The following is a 19508-nucleotide window of genomic DNA, read 5'->3' as shown; positions in this document are numbered from 1 at the left end:
CCCTCGAGCCCACAGATTTTAATGGGGTTGAAGGACTGTCATTTTAGTCAGAATTTGGCCCACCAATAAACCTCTTCAGTATTTGAAAATAATTCTTTGCTTTTTTTTGAAAAATAAAATGCAGATATCTTGCCAGCCATCCCAGTGCCATCCACACTTCCGTGTGTGGCAGAGCTCTGGATTCCAGTACTTGTAGACTTACATCCTGATATTCATCCTACGCCAAGATATTTATCACTGAGTTACAGCTCACGGAAAAGTGCAATTTTACCAGTCAGTTAAACTGCAGCAGTTTGCAGGGTAAGTAACTTCTGCTTCAAGTTACCAAAGTAGTAGGTGTGGTTGTCCTCAACCATTTGTGGAATTTCTCACCAAACTTTTATGAAAAAAAACATTAAAAATTGGAAGAAACAGCCGACAGTATCCCAAAAAGAAAAAAATACACATCTGCAAACTCAGTCGTCTCAGCTGAACACTGATCTTGACCTATCTACCTATCACACGGATACATTTGTGCATTTAAAAACTTGGAATTAAAACCACTGTTGTAAAATAGACTTCTATGCTTCAGTGTCAGAAGAGACACAATCCTGATAGTTCAGTATGAAGGAGGAACATCATCTATCCGATGATGCAAAAGTGTAGATACTCCTAAATACAGGAAGATTGTATTCAATGCGGATCGAGGTTCTTTTGTTGTGCTTTAATTAATACATTAGCATAGTTTTTTCAAACAAGATCCTTATAAAGGTTTACTTTGCTGATCACTTACTGAGGTTGTTTGTCTGATTAAATTTTATTAGAGATAACAGAACCTCAAACTGAAAGACAGAAAGCGATGGTAAATGTGTAACTTTAAAAATACATTGTCTTTTAGTGGCAAGTAAGATGGGGCCTCAAAGTTTCCACCGCATCCCAGTAGGGAGCTAAAGGTCACTGCTAACTCAAAGTTAAAAACAATGGGAAGTAGAGGATGTCATTCTTTCATATTTGCCCAGTGATTCTGTGTTTTCTTTGTATGGATTTACTTAGGAAACTGGGAAATCTAAAAAACAATTGAAAGATTTCAAGGTTACCATTTTCCCCTTAACAATATCAGAACTCTGTTCATGTCACTATGTAAAATGTTTCATTTATAAAGAAAAATACCTTTTACTTGAAAAGGTTTGATCTTTCCAGGCATACAAAATATTTGAAGTTTCCTGTGCAACTTTCAAATTAATGTGCAAAATAATTCTGCTTTTGCAAAAAAGAGTGAATTATCATTTCCAATAAAGAAACAGACACAACTTAAATCTGTTAAAAATATTAACAAACAGATTAATTTCTATTCTAATTTAAAAAAAAAAAATCCTTGAAATAGTATCTATTTAGTTCACTCAGGAATGAAAGACCTATCTGGCCAACAAGGAGATTGTCTTTACCCCAACAAAAATATGTCATCCTAATTTCTAGGGATCTAGTGCTCAAAAATTGTCTATCACGTAATAAAGTAGCAGAACCAAAAGCAGTAGTTCTTCCTTCTCCAAGCAAAGATGTGAATCCTAATTTGAGTCTCTCATACTGGAATCAGAGTCTTTTTAGCAACAGTCTTTTATTCCCAAATTTGCTTTTAAATCTTGAATATTCCTTTTTTATTCCAAGTTCTTTTGTTTGCAGGGACATTAACTCTCTACATACATATGCAGACTACCTTTAAGCATTTAAAACACTATCAAAAAATCATCTCAAATTACCTTGTCAACCACATGGAAAATAGATATAACTTAATTCATGTCAACGCATTTCTGTGTCCAAAAGTAGGTTCTAGCCCTTGTCCTTTCTCCTGAAACAAAGCCATACATATGGGTGCTGGTTTACAGAGTGCTAAGTTTTTTACTTTACATAAAGGGTAAACATAAAGAGTGACAGACTTCCAGATTTTCCAAGGAAAAGGCAAAAAGGGCCTAGGAGTTTGATTTGAGTCCAACAGTTCAACCCATAGTAAAAGGGGGTGGTCTAGAAGAATGTACAAGTTAGAGACTGCGCTATTTAATTTCACAACATGTGTATCAACATCATTTATTACATTTTGGCCTTAACAGAGATTTTAAGAACGAACCTAAATGGGGCTGGATACAGTCATCTTTTTGAAAAGTAGAGGGCTTTAACAACATCACTTCCTTGATGCCTTTGAAAACTTAAAATCTGGGCAATAAAACTATTTAGTATGTCATGCACATTAAAGCTATTCAATTTGCATCTTGTCATCCTGTGCCAATTTAAATTATTGTTAAATGAAGATACCTAATTATTTTACCCAATGGACTGACAGCAATGAATAGAACATCACAGGGCCAAGCAAATTCCTAGTGATCCTCCACCAGATGAATGGGTATGACATATAAAACACTGCAATAAACATGGAAAACTGTGCTTTGGACATGAAATCACACTATGTGCAATCTCGGAAACATTGCTAAAAATGTTTTAATTCCGTCCATGGCTGGTAAAGCTGTTTACAATGTGGGCATATTCTATCCATACACACCACCAAAATAGAACACAATGCTAAATTGTTCTCCTATGTGTGCAGGTGCTTCTGTGGTCCCCTGACAAAATGACAACTTACTTAAAGCTTGTATTGAAACAATTTCACCTGGGGCCAATCTGCTCATTACCATATTTGCTTCAGGTTTCTTTCACTTTTTGCTGAGAGCTAATAAGAGCTTTAGCTGTCTGTATCTCTAAACATTTATTTCCTCTTTGAGGACTCATTTGAAAGTCAGTTGGCATTCCAAGTGCTCAAAAAGTGGAATAATTTCAGTGTATTGTTACTACTGCTTAAGAAACCCAATTCTGGAGTCCCTTCTCCAGGTGATAACCAAGAGAGGTGAACAACAGTTCATATAATAACTAAAGTAAAACAGCAATTTATCACTGTTGGTAGTGGCAACTGTTGGATATAATTTCAATGGATGTTAAAAATAATTCTCATTCAAATACCTCTCATTTTCTTGACATGGACATTTACTTGAACACGAGGAACAGATATTAAAGCATGCGAAGGAAGCAAAACAGTTTCCAAACAGTATTTTTTTCTAAGTTTCAAATGAACTGTGAGCAACTTCCTTAATGAGACATTCTTCATATTCACATAGATTGTAAGCATCTTCTAAACTAAAATTCATTGAACGTGAAGTATCTAAAAGTGGGTATAACCATTTCACCATTTCATATCTTTAATTTAAATTTAGACTTAGCATTTTGGATGTAAAATCTGAATTGCTGGCACCTTAAATAGCAAGGCAATGCTGGTACCTTGCACTGGAATTTCACACCAGATGTAATATTTGGGAATGGTAGAAAGGGAGAACTAATAAGTGTATCACCTCCTGTTCTTCTGCCTGGCTTATAAGTCCATTCTACAACTAGAAAATTTCTCGCTGTGGATGTACTTGCACTTCAATCTGAGCCATACAATTAAGAATACAAAGGGTACAACACAGTAAGAGAAATACCTAGAATAAGGGCTTGTTTTTAATACTTCCTCTATTGACACATTCAGGTGGCAGAAAAGGAAAAGCTTAGAAATTAACTACCTAAAATGGTCAGGGAAGAGACACAAAGCAAGCTCAGACCAGGGCAGCGAAGAACAATGCAAAGGGCAGAGACAAGTCAGTGTTCTGTGTCTGGCAGATGAATTTACAGCTGAAAGGAGTTTTGGTGAAGTTTTTACCAACAGTAAGTACCCCAAAAATTCAGGGTCTGACCTTGCTCATCTCAGTCACACAATGAATTGCCCTCAAATGCATTGACACATTTTGCATGAGTTGGTTTGCGTGACCAGGGGAGATACCAATACTAATGCTTTAAAAAAAATCAAAAACACAGCTTATGCTATCCTAGTAGTGTAGTGATCTATACGCTGCGAGTGATTTACAGTTTGTTTTTTTACAGTTTACATTACAAACAACAGGAAATTAAAAGGTAAAGATAAAAAATAGACTTAAATATGAAGCCAGTTCACATGTTACTATACCAGTTCATTTCATACCATTTAAAAATTAGACTCCCATCCCCTGGAGAAAAGGGTTCATGCCTTGCCACAACAGCATAAAAAGCATCAGCCTGAAAGGCTGGAACCGTAAAATTGAGAAAAGTTCGTGTATCTCAGCGTGGGAAGGATCCTCTCAGTGGGAGCAAGGATCTCTGCACAGGAGGGCTGACGTCAGTGGAAGTGGGAGGGAAACGGTGATGGGAGGTTTGTCGGGGAAACGACTGAGGACAGTTTCAGTGGGAACAGGGAGGAATCAAGAGAGAGTGGATGGCCTCAGTGGAAGCATGGACAGTACGTGTGGGAGTTTCAAAGAGAGAGAGAGCTCGTGTGTTCTAAGGGGAAGGAATGACCAGACAGACAGAAAAAGAGCAGACGGCTTAATGGACTAAATAATGTGCTGTTAAATGCCGAAACGAGATCCACTTCAGCACTGCAGGTACAATATAGCATCCAGCCTCCTATATGCAGAATTATGCAACCATCGGTTTGCAGCAACTGCAAAATTCTCAGACAATTTCACAGGGTTTGAATGAAGAAAACTTACTGGCTGTAGGACCGTGGATTTAAACTGGCTGTCCCATATCAGCTGATAAATCAAAGGCCTATTTCACATTTAGCCCTGCTGGTTTAGGACTACTTTTAATTTAAAATAAGGGAAGTTTGCATTTACTCTCTGATCCCCTTGCACCCAAACACACATATTTCTGTTTTAAATGTACATGACAGGGAGAGTTACACAAGAGCAGAGGAAGGAAATCTCACATACGTAAAAGAATGACAGGGCAAAATAAATGCACAATGTATGTGCTACTGTGCATATTAGTGCACTATAGAAGAGTGACACACACACGTGATGTTGGGACAGCATATGCTTATGAACACCCAAGTAAATTTTAAATAAATGCCCATGAAGTCCTTATACCATTCCGGTATTTACTCCACTTATGCTACAGATTAAACACAGGTATTATTCTAAAGGTGTTTAGGCAGGTTTCTATAAAGCCAAGTACCTTTACCACACATTCAACAACACATATGTCTGAAGAAAATCATAACTAACATATATGAAAAAGACAGACTATCACGATTTTGAGTCCACTTGCTAGAGATTTTTAGAGCTAAAAAAAAAAAAAAAAAAATCAGGAAAAGTCTCCTTTGCAACAGTACTAGGTAAGTATAGCACTGGATAATCAAACCTCAGTCACTGTTACTGCATCTAAGCCTTGCTCATCTTTCACTGGGAAAAGTACAGAGTTTAAGCTGTGCAGTCAATAACATCAAAAATTAAGGGAAGGGTTTTCATCGCTGGTTCACTTCTTAGATATGGCACTTGGATTCCAAGCTGCGCATAAATTTTCAAACGAAAGCCACATATAAAATTACTAATTAAGGAGGGAGATACAAGTGCCATGACCAAATATAATTTATTAAAAGGGTTCTTCCATTTCTCATATACTATCATCGTACCCACATATACCAGAAATGGGTATTATGGCATTTATCTCTGCACACACAGACTTTCAGGACTGCTCTGCAAATTTGCTATGGATAAACTTGGGTTTTTTCATGTTAGGAAAGAACAGGTTAACTTTTTTCAGCTACAGTTTGTAAATTGATGCAAATCACAAATACAGCATGTTCACACCACACACCTAGAAAATTACTCTCCGCTATTTGACCAGAAGAAAGATATATAAGACATAAACACAAAGCCAGAATAAGTCTGGGGGCTAATTAGCAATATATATAATGCCATTTTACAATTAGCATGGGTTATTTCTTTTTGTGACACTTTCTGACTTGAAAAATGTGCACTATAACTAACAAACTGATTCAGTAAAAGTCATTGCATTACCTATTATACAGATTTTAATAAACTTAATGCTAATGCCAGCCGAAGTGAAAATGAGATTTACACATGGGCCAAGTTTTCTTCTTAGCTCTCACATAGGACTTTCTTGGCTTTAATCTGTGCATATACAACAAAAGAATGTGAATGAATTTCAATTAAAGTGCCCTGAAACCAAGCGAAAATGCCATTCAGGCAGGTTACTGGCTATTCACACAAATTCTGATGACACCACCATTGGCCAAAGCACAAAAGGTTTGTAGCATCTTCTGTTCATGTGAGGGTATCCCAGGGGCCATAAAGGGTGTATGACGCACTCTGAAGAACAGCAATAGCTCCTAGTAGCACCCTAATTCTTACAGTTCTTCCTCAAAGCAAAAATCCTTTTAACTCCAAAACAGCACAATGTCCTGCCCAATGCTCCTTTTGGCTTCAAGGATTTCAGGCTCCTGTCCCTTATCTTCAATGTTCTCACACTTTGTTTCTTTCCAAACAACTTCACTGTACTGTGAAAACTGCTCTCCAGTGACTGTGTAGCCCCCTCTCCGGCACAACCTCCGAGACAACGCAATTATCTAGCACACTAAGAACTGTAAATCTGATCATACTATACACACTAATGATAAAAGCAGAGAATGAAGTACCATGCTGCTTTATAGCTCTAAAGAGTATTATAGGATTTTGCTCACGAAAATCATGCAGATGTGATGCGTCCAACAGATTTTGTATTCAGCTGATCACAAACACAATTCCATTCTCATTTCTCAAAACTCATCGCTTCACAGCAATGTGCTTAGAGTGATGACAAGGGCAGAAAATATAACTGAGTGATAAAAATCAGAATGACTGCCAATGAGATTACAGTATGCATATGAACCAACATCAACCATATAGCATCTGGCTGAATTATCCAAACCTAGTAACATGAATTTTTACAAAGTTCTTGAAACTGAACAACGAAATTTAACAAAACTAAGACTGCTTCCCATGCATGCTTCTGGAAACAGGTTTTGCAGTTTTTTTTTTCCCCATAAGCAAGCACACAGAAGACAAATTCACAGAATATAAACTTTAAGAATATTTTTGTTTAGATTTTGTAGTGTGCAATTATAATCACACTTAAAAATTCAGCTAGCAAAACAACTGTCAGGATTCTGATGACAACCTAAGCTTCCTTACTGTGGTTACCATGTTAAATATGGCATAAGCATGTCTATCGTGTGTGAACAGGGCCGTAAAGTTCAGTTTCCTGTACAGCGTTATTAACACAAAAATTTAGTTTAGCATAACACCATCCAGCTTCATGTTCTGCCTTAGGTATTGTTAATTCCTTCGCCAACTCACTACTTACAAAGTGTCTTCTCATTTTCCAGACTTTTTTTAAACTCCTATGAACTGAGATTACTGTGTCTGGAGGAAAACAATTGAAGAAAATCACTCACAGTACTGAAGAAAATTATTCCAGGTCAATACTCCAGAAGCCGTCTTAATGAGCATGTAAAAATCCTAAGAAAACTACAAATCGTTAGAGTTTTTGCGAGTCTGCAAAACGCTTGACATTTAGCTAGTTCTTGCCTGCATCTCAAGCCTGTATCTTATATTTATGGCATGTGTATCTCAGTTCTTATCACGGTAACCCAGAGCAGATCAGCCATGTTATATAATATCTCCTGGGCTGCTACAATTTGATTTTTTTTTTTTAGTATTTGCAATTACTTATGTTTACTAAATAGAGGCAGTTCCCCCAAAAAAGCAAAGATATGAAATAATCAAAACCTATAGCATTAGGAACTAAAGTACAACCCATAAACAAACAGGCTATCAATAGAAAGTAAACAGACAAGCAAGCACTCCGCACCACCAACTCTCTCACTTTAAAAAAAAATAATAATAACCACAAATTACAATTTTTTTCAGTATGTCTGTTGACTTCATACAGCCTTGCGTTGTATCTCTACACAAAAGTATGCACGCTAACACACATGCAAAAAAACCTCCAAAAAATACCCTATTTGCAGCAACAGACAAGGTCAACAAGTTGTTAATGTAAATCAGTACCGAGAGCAAAAACCGCTGTCGCGCTCCTTTCAACTTTCTGAATGGAAGAGGTATGCAAATTGATCAGCCCAGCTAGCAGATCGCTTCAGACTGTGATTTGCCTCTGCTTCCAAACAAGACAAGCGCAAACAGCAACACTGGATGACCCAGCACAAACAAACACGTAAAACACAGGAGTCGGTGGCAGTGCAGCTCCCATGCATGGCAGAGTCCCACCATGGACGGACGGACAGGCCCTCTGCGTTCAGAAGCAAGACCCGCGCCCCTGGCTCTAACGATTGACGAGGACAATTACACCGCTCTCCTTGCCGGCATTAGGAAAACTTGTTTTGTGGAATGAAGAAAGAGGCTTGGGTACATCTGTAAAGTCGTTTCATGAGACTGATTAGTTTATAAACGAAAGTAATAGCTCAAGCCAGGAAAAGCTCCCCCGCAACGTATCGCTTCAGCAGGGAGACTCCTTGGGTTAAACCGCTACAGCCAACTCCTGTTCTGAGAGAAACAGTGCTTATGTTTAGCACCCGTTTTACCTTAACACTGGATCTGCTGGTCTGGGTCTCTGCCTCCATGCTCTGGCTGTTCTCCCTCTTGTCTTTCTTAGAGGAATTAGTCCTCACCTTATAAGTGGATGTGTTGGAGGATTTAATGAATAATCCTGGGACGGGGTTGCCTTGCTGCTGTTGAGACATGGTTGTGTTGGTCTGGTGAGGGGAATTGCACTCCTCAGACTCTTTGCTACTGTGATAGACCACTCTGCTGTCAGAGATGTGGATGCTTGGAGCACAGCCCATGCTTTGTGGCCACCTGGGCAATACTTCTAAATTGTATATATATATGTGTATATATATATATATATATATATAATCTCTCGCTTTCCTTCCCGTTGGTATTTTCTCCCTGCTTAATTTTTTTGTTAACAGGTTGAATCTCTCTCCTGCGTCTCCACTACACTCTGAAGCATTGCCATCGGTCCCTTCTACACCACCAGAAACGTGTCTGTTCTCCTCGTCCTCCAGGAAACGGGTCCTTTTATCTCAATCTCAGCAGTGGGCTGGGGAGCTGGAGGAGAGGGAAGGGGGGAAATCAAGAACCGGTCGACTTCATATTTTCAAAGATTATTATTAGTTTTTCTAAGCCATCTGAGAATCTTGGTAGGGTTTTCTTTCCTTCTGGGGAAAAGCAAAAAAAAAAAAAAAAAAAAGAGAGGGGGAAAAAAGGCAAAAGCAAAAATAACAAAAAACCCCCAAGCCCCAAACCACACGCACACACACCCCAGCGTCTTCTCGGCTAGGCGCTCAGAGCGGCCGGGGGCACTGCACCATCTCCTCCTTCCCAGTCCGGAGCACGGCGCATTTTCCACCTGGGTTTGCACAGCGTTACCGATTAACCCGGGTACGGGCCGGGGGGGCCGCTCCCCACCTCGTCTTCCGCGCTCCCCGCCAAGCAGCGCTTACTTCTCGCGGTCCCGCTCGGCGCTGCGCTGTGCCGGGGGTGTGCTTTGGGGTGTGCTTTGGGCTGGAGCTGGGGGGCCGAAATAAATAAATTTTTAAAAAAATAACAACAACAATAACCGAAAACTGCCCCGCCGCCCCGAGGAGCCGGCTGCGCCCCTCACGCCGCGCTGGGCATGTCCCGCGCCGCCTCCGTCGCGGGCGGCCGCCGCGGGGGTGACATTCAGGTTCCCGTCGTCGGAAGGAAGAGCCCCCCGTCAGGCGGCAGCGGGGCTTTCTGGCCGCCGCAGCGGCATCCCGCCCGGCGGGGCGCGGGCTCCCGGCTCAGCGCCGCGGGACCGGAGCGGGCCGGGCGGCGGGGAGCCCCCCTCAGCGCCCGGGCCGAGCGCCGGGGACGGCCCTCGGAAAATCAGGGCACGGCCCGGAGGGCTTCCCAGAGCCGCGGGAGGAGCCGGCTCCGCTGGCGGAGGCATCAAAGGGCCTCCATGTTGGGGGGGATTTTTTTTGGTCAGAGGAATGATGCGAAACGGCGAGGAAAAAAAAAATTAAAAAAAAAAAAAAAAGAGGGTAAAAATAAAAAAGAGCGAGAAGTAGAAGGAAAACGATCCTAGCGTCCCATCCCGGCGGTGAGGGTTGCAGCGGCGAGAGCTCTAATTCCCAGGGCCGTGGTGTCTGCGTCCCTTGCAGCAGGGGAAATGCCTCTCTCCTCGCAGCCGCCTTCCCTCGCTCTGCGCCCGCCTTGTTATTATTGATGTTCCTCAGCAGCGGCGGCGCCGGCGGCAGCCCCCTCCCTCCGCAGCCCCCTCCCACCGCCCGCCCCGCCCGCCCTTCCCCCGCCAGCGCTGCCCGGGCGCTTGACAGCGCCGGAGCCAATAAAAGCACCCGCCGGCGCTGACCTCCGGCCTGCGCTGGCGTCAATGCAAATCAGCCGCCGAGGGCCAATGGCGCGCCGCGCCGCGGCTCCGCCCGAGCGAGCGAACTTTAAACGGCCGCTCCGCGTGCGCCCGGTGCGGTCGCCGTTAGCGGCGCCACCCGCTGCGGCGGGGGAGGGGGGGCCGGCGGGGCCGGCGGCCGGCCCCCGTCCCCCCCGCGATCCCCCGCTCCTTGCTGAGCCCCGGTCCTTGTGCCAGGCAGCAGCCTGCCAGGGCAGCGGGCGGTGCGGGCAGAGGTGAGGCGTTTGCGCTGCGGCACGCGGAGCCAGAGGCACTTGTGCGTGGCTACAACATCCGTGTCACAGCGTGACTCCAACCGTTTCGGGTCCAGTTAGCTCCTGACTCTTGATCTACAAAATAAACCCCCCACCGCGACAAACCAACAACAAAATGCCCCAGTAGGATTCCTAAGGCCGCGTCGTTTGTCAGGACCAGAAGCTCGGCTGCCCTGCAGACGTTCAGTAGGAAGGGTAACCCCAGCAGCCGGCCTCGGAAAGCCAGCGAGTTGCCCTCCCGTAAGGACGCTGGGTCCCGTTCTTCAGGAACCAGAAAACAGCCAGAGCCTGGACTCTGTTGTTGTTTCCCATCATCTTCCTTTTCAACTCTGGCCATGCCAATTTCTTTGAAAATATTTTTGAAAGCAAAGACTGTGAAAAGGGAAGATGGTGCTATATGGGTAGAGCCAGACCCTAGGGCTTGGAAAATGAACTGCAGACAGACTTTTTCTGCAATATGTATGTAATATAAACTTCTTCTGTTTCTATATCATATGGAAGTAACTATACTTCCATATCATATAGATGTGTTGTGAGACTAGATGTCTGTACATACTTCAAGAGAAAGAGTATTTAAGGCCCTTTAAAATGCCATGCCCAGTGCAAGAGAAGTTACTGCTATAGACAAGAGGTGTTTCAGAAGTACCAGCTCAAGTGCAGCCCAGGTTCAACAACAGGTGTACACCTTACTCTGCCACAGACCACGCACAACCCAATGGGCTCGTAAGAGCCCTACTCATGTTCCACACGTGCCTTTCACTTTCCTCACCATGTCATTTGTAGCTCTGCCAATCTTTACTCTCAATGACTCGCAGAGGTGCTTCTCCAAGGTACTGCCTGTTTTCACTAGCTGAGGAACAGCCCAGAGGTGACAGCAGTTTAGGGAAGGCCAGACCAAACTTTAGATTTAAGAGCACAGAGAAAACCAAATATGAGAGAAAACCAAATATGACTTTTGTCAACAAGCTCCGGTGTCTGAGGAGGGAAAATGATGTATCGCAGGAGGAAACGATTTCAATTACTCCAAATTTGGATCATGAATGCTTTTGTGCTCCCTTGCCAGAATCACAGTGTTTCAGAAGAAGCCAATTCAGCATGACCCATTCAGAACAGTCAGCCTTTGAACAGTACCTTAGCTACATGACAAATACCATCAGGTCATAATTAAAAGCAAAATGTGCCGATAAGCAGTGGCTATGACAGCAAGAACAGCAAAAAGCAGCTCTTCATTCATATACATAACAGCCTCACTTAATGCAGATGAGAGCACCTTATAAGGTTAGGAGATGCAAAGCTGAAAGTCAGTGCTTTTGAGAAATGTGGTTTTTCAGGATAACCACAGTACTTGCACTGTCAAAATGCTTTTATTTACTTCTCGTAATTGCTAGGGTTAAGGGCTGGAAAATCAAGTCTTTCCTTCCCCAATTTCTCTGCTACTGTGCAGTTTCAAGTATAAGCAATAGTCGCATAAACTTCATCCACCCCATTCATTTAGCTGATCTATATAGCCTGTTAGAACCAGAAAAAGACACTGGCTTCCTGTGCGCTCTCATCACTTTGGATGCCCACTTAAGATATGCACTTAGCAATAAATGAAGGGAAAGGCTTAGCATACCTGCTTTAAACAGTGGACACTGTTTGGAGAGGGATCTTGTCCTCATTCTTTCATGTTGTTACTAACTATTATTATCTATTATTATTATCTATTACTATTATTATCTATTATTTCCTAGATCCCATTAATAAGAACATGCTTAAGTGCAGGTAGAAAGAGGCTGTGTAAGAAGAAAATGCTGCAATTTCTACTTGTGCCATTAACCACAAGTGTGGGCTCTCCTCTTTCTTCAGCCTTAATGGATCTGTCAGCAAAACTGCTTTTGCACTTTATTTCTGGTGGCACTGGAGGAGTCAGAGACAGCAAAACTTCATTTTCAGAGCTCCACATTCAGTTTGCAGTGCTGACACCTAGAGTTAAGCTTTCTACTTTGTAAAATAAATGGGTTTGATTTGCAGCTACACGAAGATGAAATGTACATTTCATGGTGTCATTTCAAAAAATATCAATATTAAAAACATCTCTGCTTTCCATTTTGGAGGCAGACAAATTCCCATTCAACCAATACTTCAGTTTATCCAAATGACAGATGAACAAATACTGGAAGGGAGAGAAATGCTTCATTCAACGTTATATAATAATAGCAGGACAAAACAATAAAGTGTACAAGCAGATATGACGTGCATGACCTCTTTGCCCTTTTTCAAAAGTTTTTCCACACTAACCCTAGGCAGATTATTTCTGATTATTTCAGTCTACAGCCTAACTTCAGACAAACAAACAATAAAAAGCCTCCATCTGCAAGTTTTTCAGATGAGAATTCACACTGCCTTGAACGGGAGGACGAGGAGAGCACAAAATGCCTGAATGATCACCTCGTAGTCTAACAGAAGCCATTGAGAAATCACTAGAGTTGTTGCTACACTTATGAAAATCCAACTAAAGACAAAAATTTCTATTTGAACAAGACACTGGCATAGGCATTGCCTTGTTTCTCTTCAATTTGAAAACATCGGTGCTGTTTTTTATTGCCAACAGAAAAATACAACTGAAAGTATAGATTTACCCACAGTCTAGAATCAGGGAGAAGGGGTGAAAACATCAAAATCATTGCCAGTGGTAGTCATTTGTCACTACACTATATGAAATCTGTGGATAAAGGGGCTTGTTCAAGCTTATTTGCTGAAGTGCCGCTCAGGAAATGGTGGGCCCTATTATTCAAAAAAATGAAATAGTGCAAAAGAGCAGAGGAAGAATAGGAGCGTAGACACTGGCAGATTAGGGCTGTGGGGGAAGTGCAAGGTCAGTACAGAGTCAGTAAGTGAGAGGTCAGAAGAGAACTAGCTCTAGGAGACAGCTGGGGAATGAGAAAGGTTATTTATGGAGAATAAGGTTGAATTTCATTCAGGACTGCAGAATAAGAAAGAAGGCTAGGAAAGAGCTAGAAATGATTGTTATCAGCTTTGTCTGTAGACAAGTGGGTGCTGTGGAAGATCAAAGTATTTAGCGAACAAATACATAAGCTTAAAATGCAAAAGGGATTGAAAATTACCGTATTCAGCCACTGCCCCACCCATCTCATAACAAATTATATTGGATCCTGCATTTTTTGACAAAAGACTGAACAACACCCTGAATCCCAGATCTCCCCCCAGATTTCCATAAGCAAAAGCACTTCCCCTTGATGTATCAGCAGTATGCATCCATTTCACCCAGCCCTTGACCATTTCCCATTGCACATTATAAGAGTTCATGAGCACTGAGACAATTCACTCCTGTCCAGTTACACAAAAAAGCATATAAAGGTCCAGAGAAAAAGTTTGGTGCCAAAATCCAATTCTGACAATATTTCAGTGCCCAAGACACTGACAGGCAGAACTATGCAGAAGAAATTATGGACTAACACCTGCATGAACAACAAGTATCAGTGTGCTTTGGAAAAAAAGTTTGTTCAGCAATGGCAGAGCAAGCGTGCCTGCAGTCCTGTGAGCACAAGGCAGCAATCTTGATAGGAGAGTACTCTATGTGGTTTTAATTGCTTCTCCCCCCAGGTCAGCTGTATGTTCCAACTGTGTCTTCTGGCCTTCTGAAAAGTTAGGCAATCCTGCTGGTCTCTAGGCCAGCGAAGGAGGCAATGGGGAGGAGGAGGTGGAACTGTGGAAAATGTGCCAGGACACAAACAGCTGAATGGACTCTACACTGCTAACTACTGACACATGCAAGCTGTGACAGAGCTCGTCTCTCCAGCACCAAAATATTCTAGAAGAGAAAACAGGGACTATATTCTGCCTTAGCCACAAGTTATTATCGGCATTACACCCCACGAGCAGGCCAGGGTACTTCTGCTTGCTTGTGTAGAAGCGACAGGTATCCTGGAACTCAGCATTTTCAGGTGACACGAAACAAGTGTAAAATTCGTCCTGAGAGAGATCATCCCCAGCTCCTGGAATGTACAGAAGTACAATGGGTTTGTTTTCTGCATCACTTCCCTGATGTCCTGAAAAACCCCAAAGCAATCGACAGAAGCGCCGCTCTGAAGGCCTGGCAGGCTGTCTGGCTTGCTGTTGTTGCATAATTGCGATTGCAGAACACAGACAATTGTCTGCACCACTTGGAAATCAAGGCCTTCAGGACAGCCTAAGTCAGCAACTTTTTCAACTCTAGCACCAAAGACATTCAAGTCTAAAGCTTAGATACTTCATGTACGTACAAGCTTCATGATCATAACTGGTGTCAAAATGGCTTTTGCATCTGTAGTTTACACATCACACTCACAGCTGCTCAGTGATCAGCAGGATAGACACACTATTTCTGGGAGAAGAAAAATGTACCCCCCTTCTCCATTGTACCTTCTTTCTACTTTGATTACCCTCTTTGCTGTCCCACAATGTGGAAGTCTCTTTCCTAGCCCCATCCTATCCTAAAGATTTGTATCCCTTTCTAGTATTTCTTAGTCTCTCCTGCTTCTTCCTACCTTGTCCTCAGATCCTGTTGTTTCCTCCTGTAAGTACCCCTTTTGTCATCTGCTTTCTCTTGCCATTTCCCCCCCACTAGATCAAAACCCTTTGCCCAGCCCCGAAGCAGTTCTCGCCTCTATGATCTCCCAAAAGCTCAGTCAGTTCCCTTAAATCTCCCACAAAAGCCCCCCATTTTTTCTGGTTTCACAATCATCCATCTGTCCGACACTTCTCAAGTATCCTCCAGCATTATACCTTCTCTACTTTATTTTTTGTAGGCTCTCCCCAAAGCCCCCAAGAACAGCACCTGCGTGTATAGCAGATGCAGAGTGAAGGTGACCGGATCTCTCTGCCACCCGGCTTTAATGACTGGGCATGGGGCTTCCGATGCTGCTGGCTTACAGCAGGTTTAGCTGAAGCCTAACTTCAACAGAGCAAGGGAAAAGGGTGAGAGTACGCTCTCACTGAATCTCCTCTGCCCCAAAGGAAGCTGCCTCTGGATCTGGGGGCAGCTGAGACTGACACGCACAGCATTGCTAATCTCTCTAGGCACCACGAGTATAGATCCTTGGACTGATCCTGGGCCAGAGCAGATTACAGAGTCTTTACCACTACCTTAAAGTCTCACAGGTTTCCTCTTCCTCCCAGTCCTCTCCTTCCAAGTGTCTAAGCCCTCACAGGTTTTCCTCTTCCTCCCAGTCCTCTCTTTCCAAGTGTCTAAGTCCTCACCACCTAGAGGAGACCATCATCTAAGCCTTGTCTTTCCAATCCCTGAGCCTGGGAGCCCTACGCAGCCCGGGGAATGCTGCACTGTGACACCCAGCTGCTCCGGCAGTGCCAGCCCCAGAGCTCAGCGGGAAGGAGGAGTGCTCTGTGAGCTGCTGCTGCCAAAGCAGCCTCCACCAGCTCCCACCGCCTGGCCCACCTCCAGTCAGCCAAAAATTTGTGGGGAAGGGAGGAACAAAGCACTCTCGTCCCCACCCACTCCCCTATAATTATCCTGTGCTACACAAGCAGGATTATCTGTCTGGATATACAGTGCCATGCAGCCAGCTGTGACCATAGAGAATTAGCTGTTCCCCTCTTAGAGAATTTTCCCTTCTCTCTTCCCAAGTATTTTTAAGCTAACTTACATTCATTTAGTATGCAACTCTTTCAGTTTGTGATTTACTACGTCAAGGATGAGAACTGGTCCTGCTGCTAGAAAACTGATCCCACTTAGGTAGAGTGGTATACCCAATTCTTACACCGTACAGGCCTTGCTGCCTGTTGTCCCTCTGCTTCCCAAGGCTATAGCATCCCCTCTCTTAGCTAGCCAGCCTCTGGCCCAGCCCAAGAGTGACCGCAGCCTCAGGACCCTTCAGACTCATAAATTGGGTCCTGATGCCATAGCACCCTATAACACATTGTGGCCTGCCTGGATACAGTAAACGACAGCAAAAGAAAATTAGTAAAAGAAACAAGCAACCTGGCTTTTCCATCAGCTCAGTTTTCTTTGGTCATCAGAGCTAGAAGGATGAGCTCTTCGTCTCTGTCAGCCTACCCCCGCAGCTAACAAAGACCAGTCCAAGCTCATGAAGACTCACTCAAGACAGGCTTTCAAAACCACAGACTTCCTCACCCTGACTCTCTCCCCATCTCCCCTCTCCCAGGTCCCCACTGCCTCCTGCCCAGCAGCCGCTTTCTTACTTGCTCCTGGTTAACCAGGAGTGCTAGTGGCCAGCAGCCTTCCTTCCTGGGCCAGCATCCTTAACCATTCCCAGAGACAGACGGAGTAACAGTGGCAGAGAGAACAATAAAATACAGAGCTAGAAACTCATCCCTGCAGTATGGCAGCAGCAGGAGCTGAAAAACTCTCTGAAATTACTCTTTAAGACAGGCTGTACACCTGCAAAACAGACGGCTTTCATGGTTGCTGAATTTATTATTTAAGGAACAAATCCATCATCCGTGGTCATACTGAGCAGTAATTTATTATATATTCACAATAGCAAAAAATCCCATGTACTGGCTGTGAGATTTATGTTCCTAGATCACTCAAACATCTGAAAAATTAATCCTACAAACATGTCTGAATATAAGACAGGGAACCGGACTTCATCTGAATACTTAACAACTGTTAACTGTATTCTTAAGTATATTTCCTTTCCTTGGGCCAAACCAATACCTTTAAATACACTCAGTCATATCCGACTATGTACAATCCTTCCCTGATGTTAGGTCTTTCTGTGGAGCAAGGCAGTATCCTTACATATGCAAGAAGCTGAACCCTTAATTAACCAAGAGAAGCATACCCTACCATCAAACAGATAACCCAGAGATGGTTGTGCAACTTATTGCTCTCTCCGAATGTACCCCTTTTTCCAGGAATGCTTCACATCCAGTTCTTACATTGCAATCAGGCTCTGTGAGTAATGTTTCATTCATGATTCACACTATTTTTCCAACTGTATTCTTGTTTCTGTAAGCTCCCATCAGGGAAGTTGCGTTCCCTGCCACTTGCCCGCATGCAGCTCTGCGTGCAGACAGCTGTAAGGAGGAATGTACAAGAATCCAGCCTCTGTGGTGCCATGGCACAGCGCTCGTAGATCATGAGTCTTGTAAACTCCATTTTACAGCTGTCTGCACATGCAGCTGAGCAGCAGGAAGAGCAACACCACAAGAACTGCAAGAGGAGATGACAACTTGGGGGACACATAAGGAGAAACCACACTGAGGGCAGGTGGAGAAACAAGACCATGTACGTTTTCCGGGGATAGCTATTTTTAAAAAAAGAAAAAAAAAAAAAAAAGAGAGGGAGAGACTCGGGATGTGTCGGGGAGATAAACCTTCTGAGTTTTTGAAAAGGGGAAGGCAGCGCTTGCAGGCTTACTCACCACAGCCCTAACAAACATAAATCTTACCCACATGGGCACCATCCTTCCCAACACGCTCACCAGGGCTGGCTGTAGCGTAGCTATCACGGAAGGATCTGTCATATTAAGCAGAACAGCACTTGGCAGTTTCTGTGAATTATGGTTACAGCCAGCACAGCTGGGTGCTGCAGGGGTTGACAGGCTCTGTAACACAGTCACAATAGCAAGCGCTATAAAAAAAATTTTCACCAAAATGGTTTGGGAACGGAGCTGAAAAATAGTTTTAAAACATATCCTTTAAACTCATGAGAGACTTCCAAACAGATGCGGCGGGGGGGGTGATCTGACGAACTGGGGGAGGCTGATCTCATGGTTCATATCCGCCTTGGCAAGACCTCCTGGGTCTGCACTTATTGTGCCCATGTGAGTGGGTTCCTCATGCTCTGTCCAGAGGCTTTTTAACCTCCTCTCACTTGAAATACGCTGTGATGGCATCTTTGTCTCCCTGATATACCTGCAGGGCACAGCTCTCTACTTCCTATCCCTTCGCAGAAATGAGACCTCGCACTTCGGTGGCCGCAGATGACCAGTGGTGATGCCACTCCTTCCCTTACCTCTCACATGCCCCAAGTGCTAAACACACCTTCTCCCACAGCCCTAATCTGGTTTACACTTCTGGTTTGAGGAGTTTCAGCAGAAACCAGCGCACACATTAGCTTTACAAAGAATTAAAATAACCTAGCCAGTAAATCACTCTTAAATTCACTACCACAACAAGTACACCAATCTGGACGAAACAAAGATTTGTTCATCTCCTTGCACTCTTGGAAGTTATTAGACAAGCGTCAGAGTCAATCAAGAAGGTCAGGATCATCCCATACAGATGACATCTCTTCAGACCCCCATGCAGACCGCTTCCCTCTTGCTCAGCCGGTATAAACACCTAAAAATCACATCTTCCTTTTGACAGTCTTGGGCACCAAAAGAAATATCCACTTTTTCAACAAAAGCTCTGAGTCCTGAGGACTTCAAAATCTGAACTAAAGCAATTATCCTTTTAAAAGGAAACTCAAGTTAGTAACTGCCCATTTCACAGATTCACATGGGAAAAGCCACGTGACCTTTTGAGAGAGAGGGATAAAATGAGAAGGAAAAAGAAAGTATGTCTACTACATAAGATGCTTACTAAAATGCTTGAAATAACCTCACTACAAAAGCTGCCTCCAAACACAGCCATGCTTGTTTTCAGCAGGAACAGCAAATCCCAGCAAAATCAGTTTTCCACTGGGGAGAAATACAGGTATTCAAGAAAAATACTCCAAGAGATAACAGTCTAAATTCAGCTTACCCGCAGCAGGTTGAGCATGCACACAGACTGGTGCTGCGCAGAGGCAGGCAGCGGCTGCAGCTGCGTGGGACTCGGCGCCCCAGCTGTGGCTGGTTATCCAGAGACTGGTTTATGCTCAGCGCAGGGTGTTATTCCCCACTTACTGCACCCAGAGTTGCCATCTTACTCGCTCACTTTTCAGTGAGTGCC

At 43.4% G+C, this 19508-nt stretch overlaps 1 protein-coding gene across 5 annotated transcripts in view; it reads right to left on the bottom strand.

Annotated features, from left to right (window-relative positions):
• The window catches only part of LOC142411735 (high affinity cAMP-specific and IBMX-insensitive 3',5'-cyclic phosphodiesterase 8A-like), a 142931-nt gene extending 132790 nt beyond the window's left edge, over window positions 1-10141 (bottom strand). For all 5 annotated transcript variants that reach the window (XM_075506140.1, XM_075506139.1, XM_075506138.1 and 2 more), the window contains exon 1: window positions 8477-10141. In XM_075506140.1, coding sequence (XP_075362255.1) covers window positions 8477-8737 — 261 coding nt within the window. In that variant the 5' untranslated portion in view covers window positions 8738-10141. The remainder of the gene's footprint in view (window positions 1-8476) is intronic.
• Window positions 10142-19508: the final 9367 nt, after the last annotated feature.

Source organism: Mycteria americana, chromosome 6, assembly GCF_035582795.1.
Source record: "Mycteria americana isolate JAX WOST 10 ecotype Jacksonville Zoo and Gardens chromosome 6, USCA_MyAme_1.0, whole genome shotgun sequence".
NCBI lineage: Eukaryota > Metazoa > Chordata > Aves > Ciconiiformes > Ciconiidae > Mycteria > Mycteria americana.
This window is presented reverse-complemented; position numbering and strand designations above follow the sequence as displayed.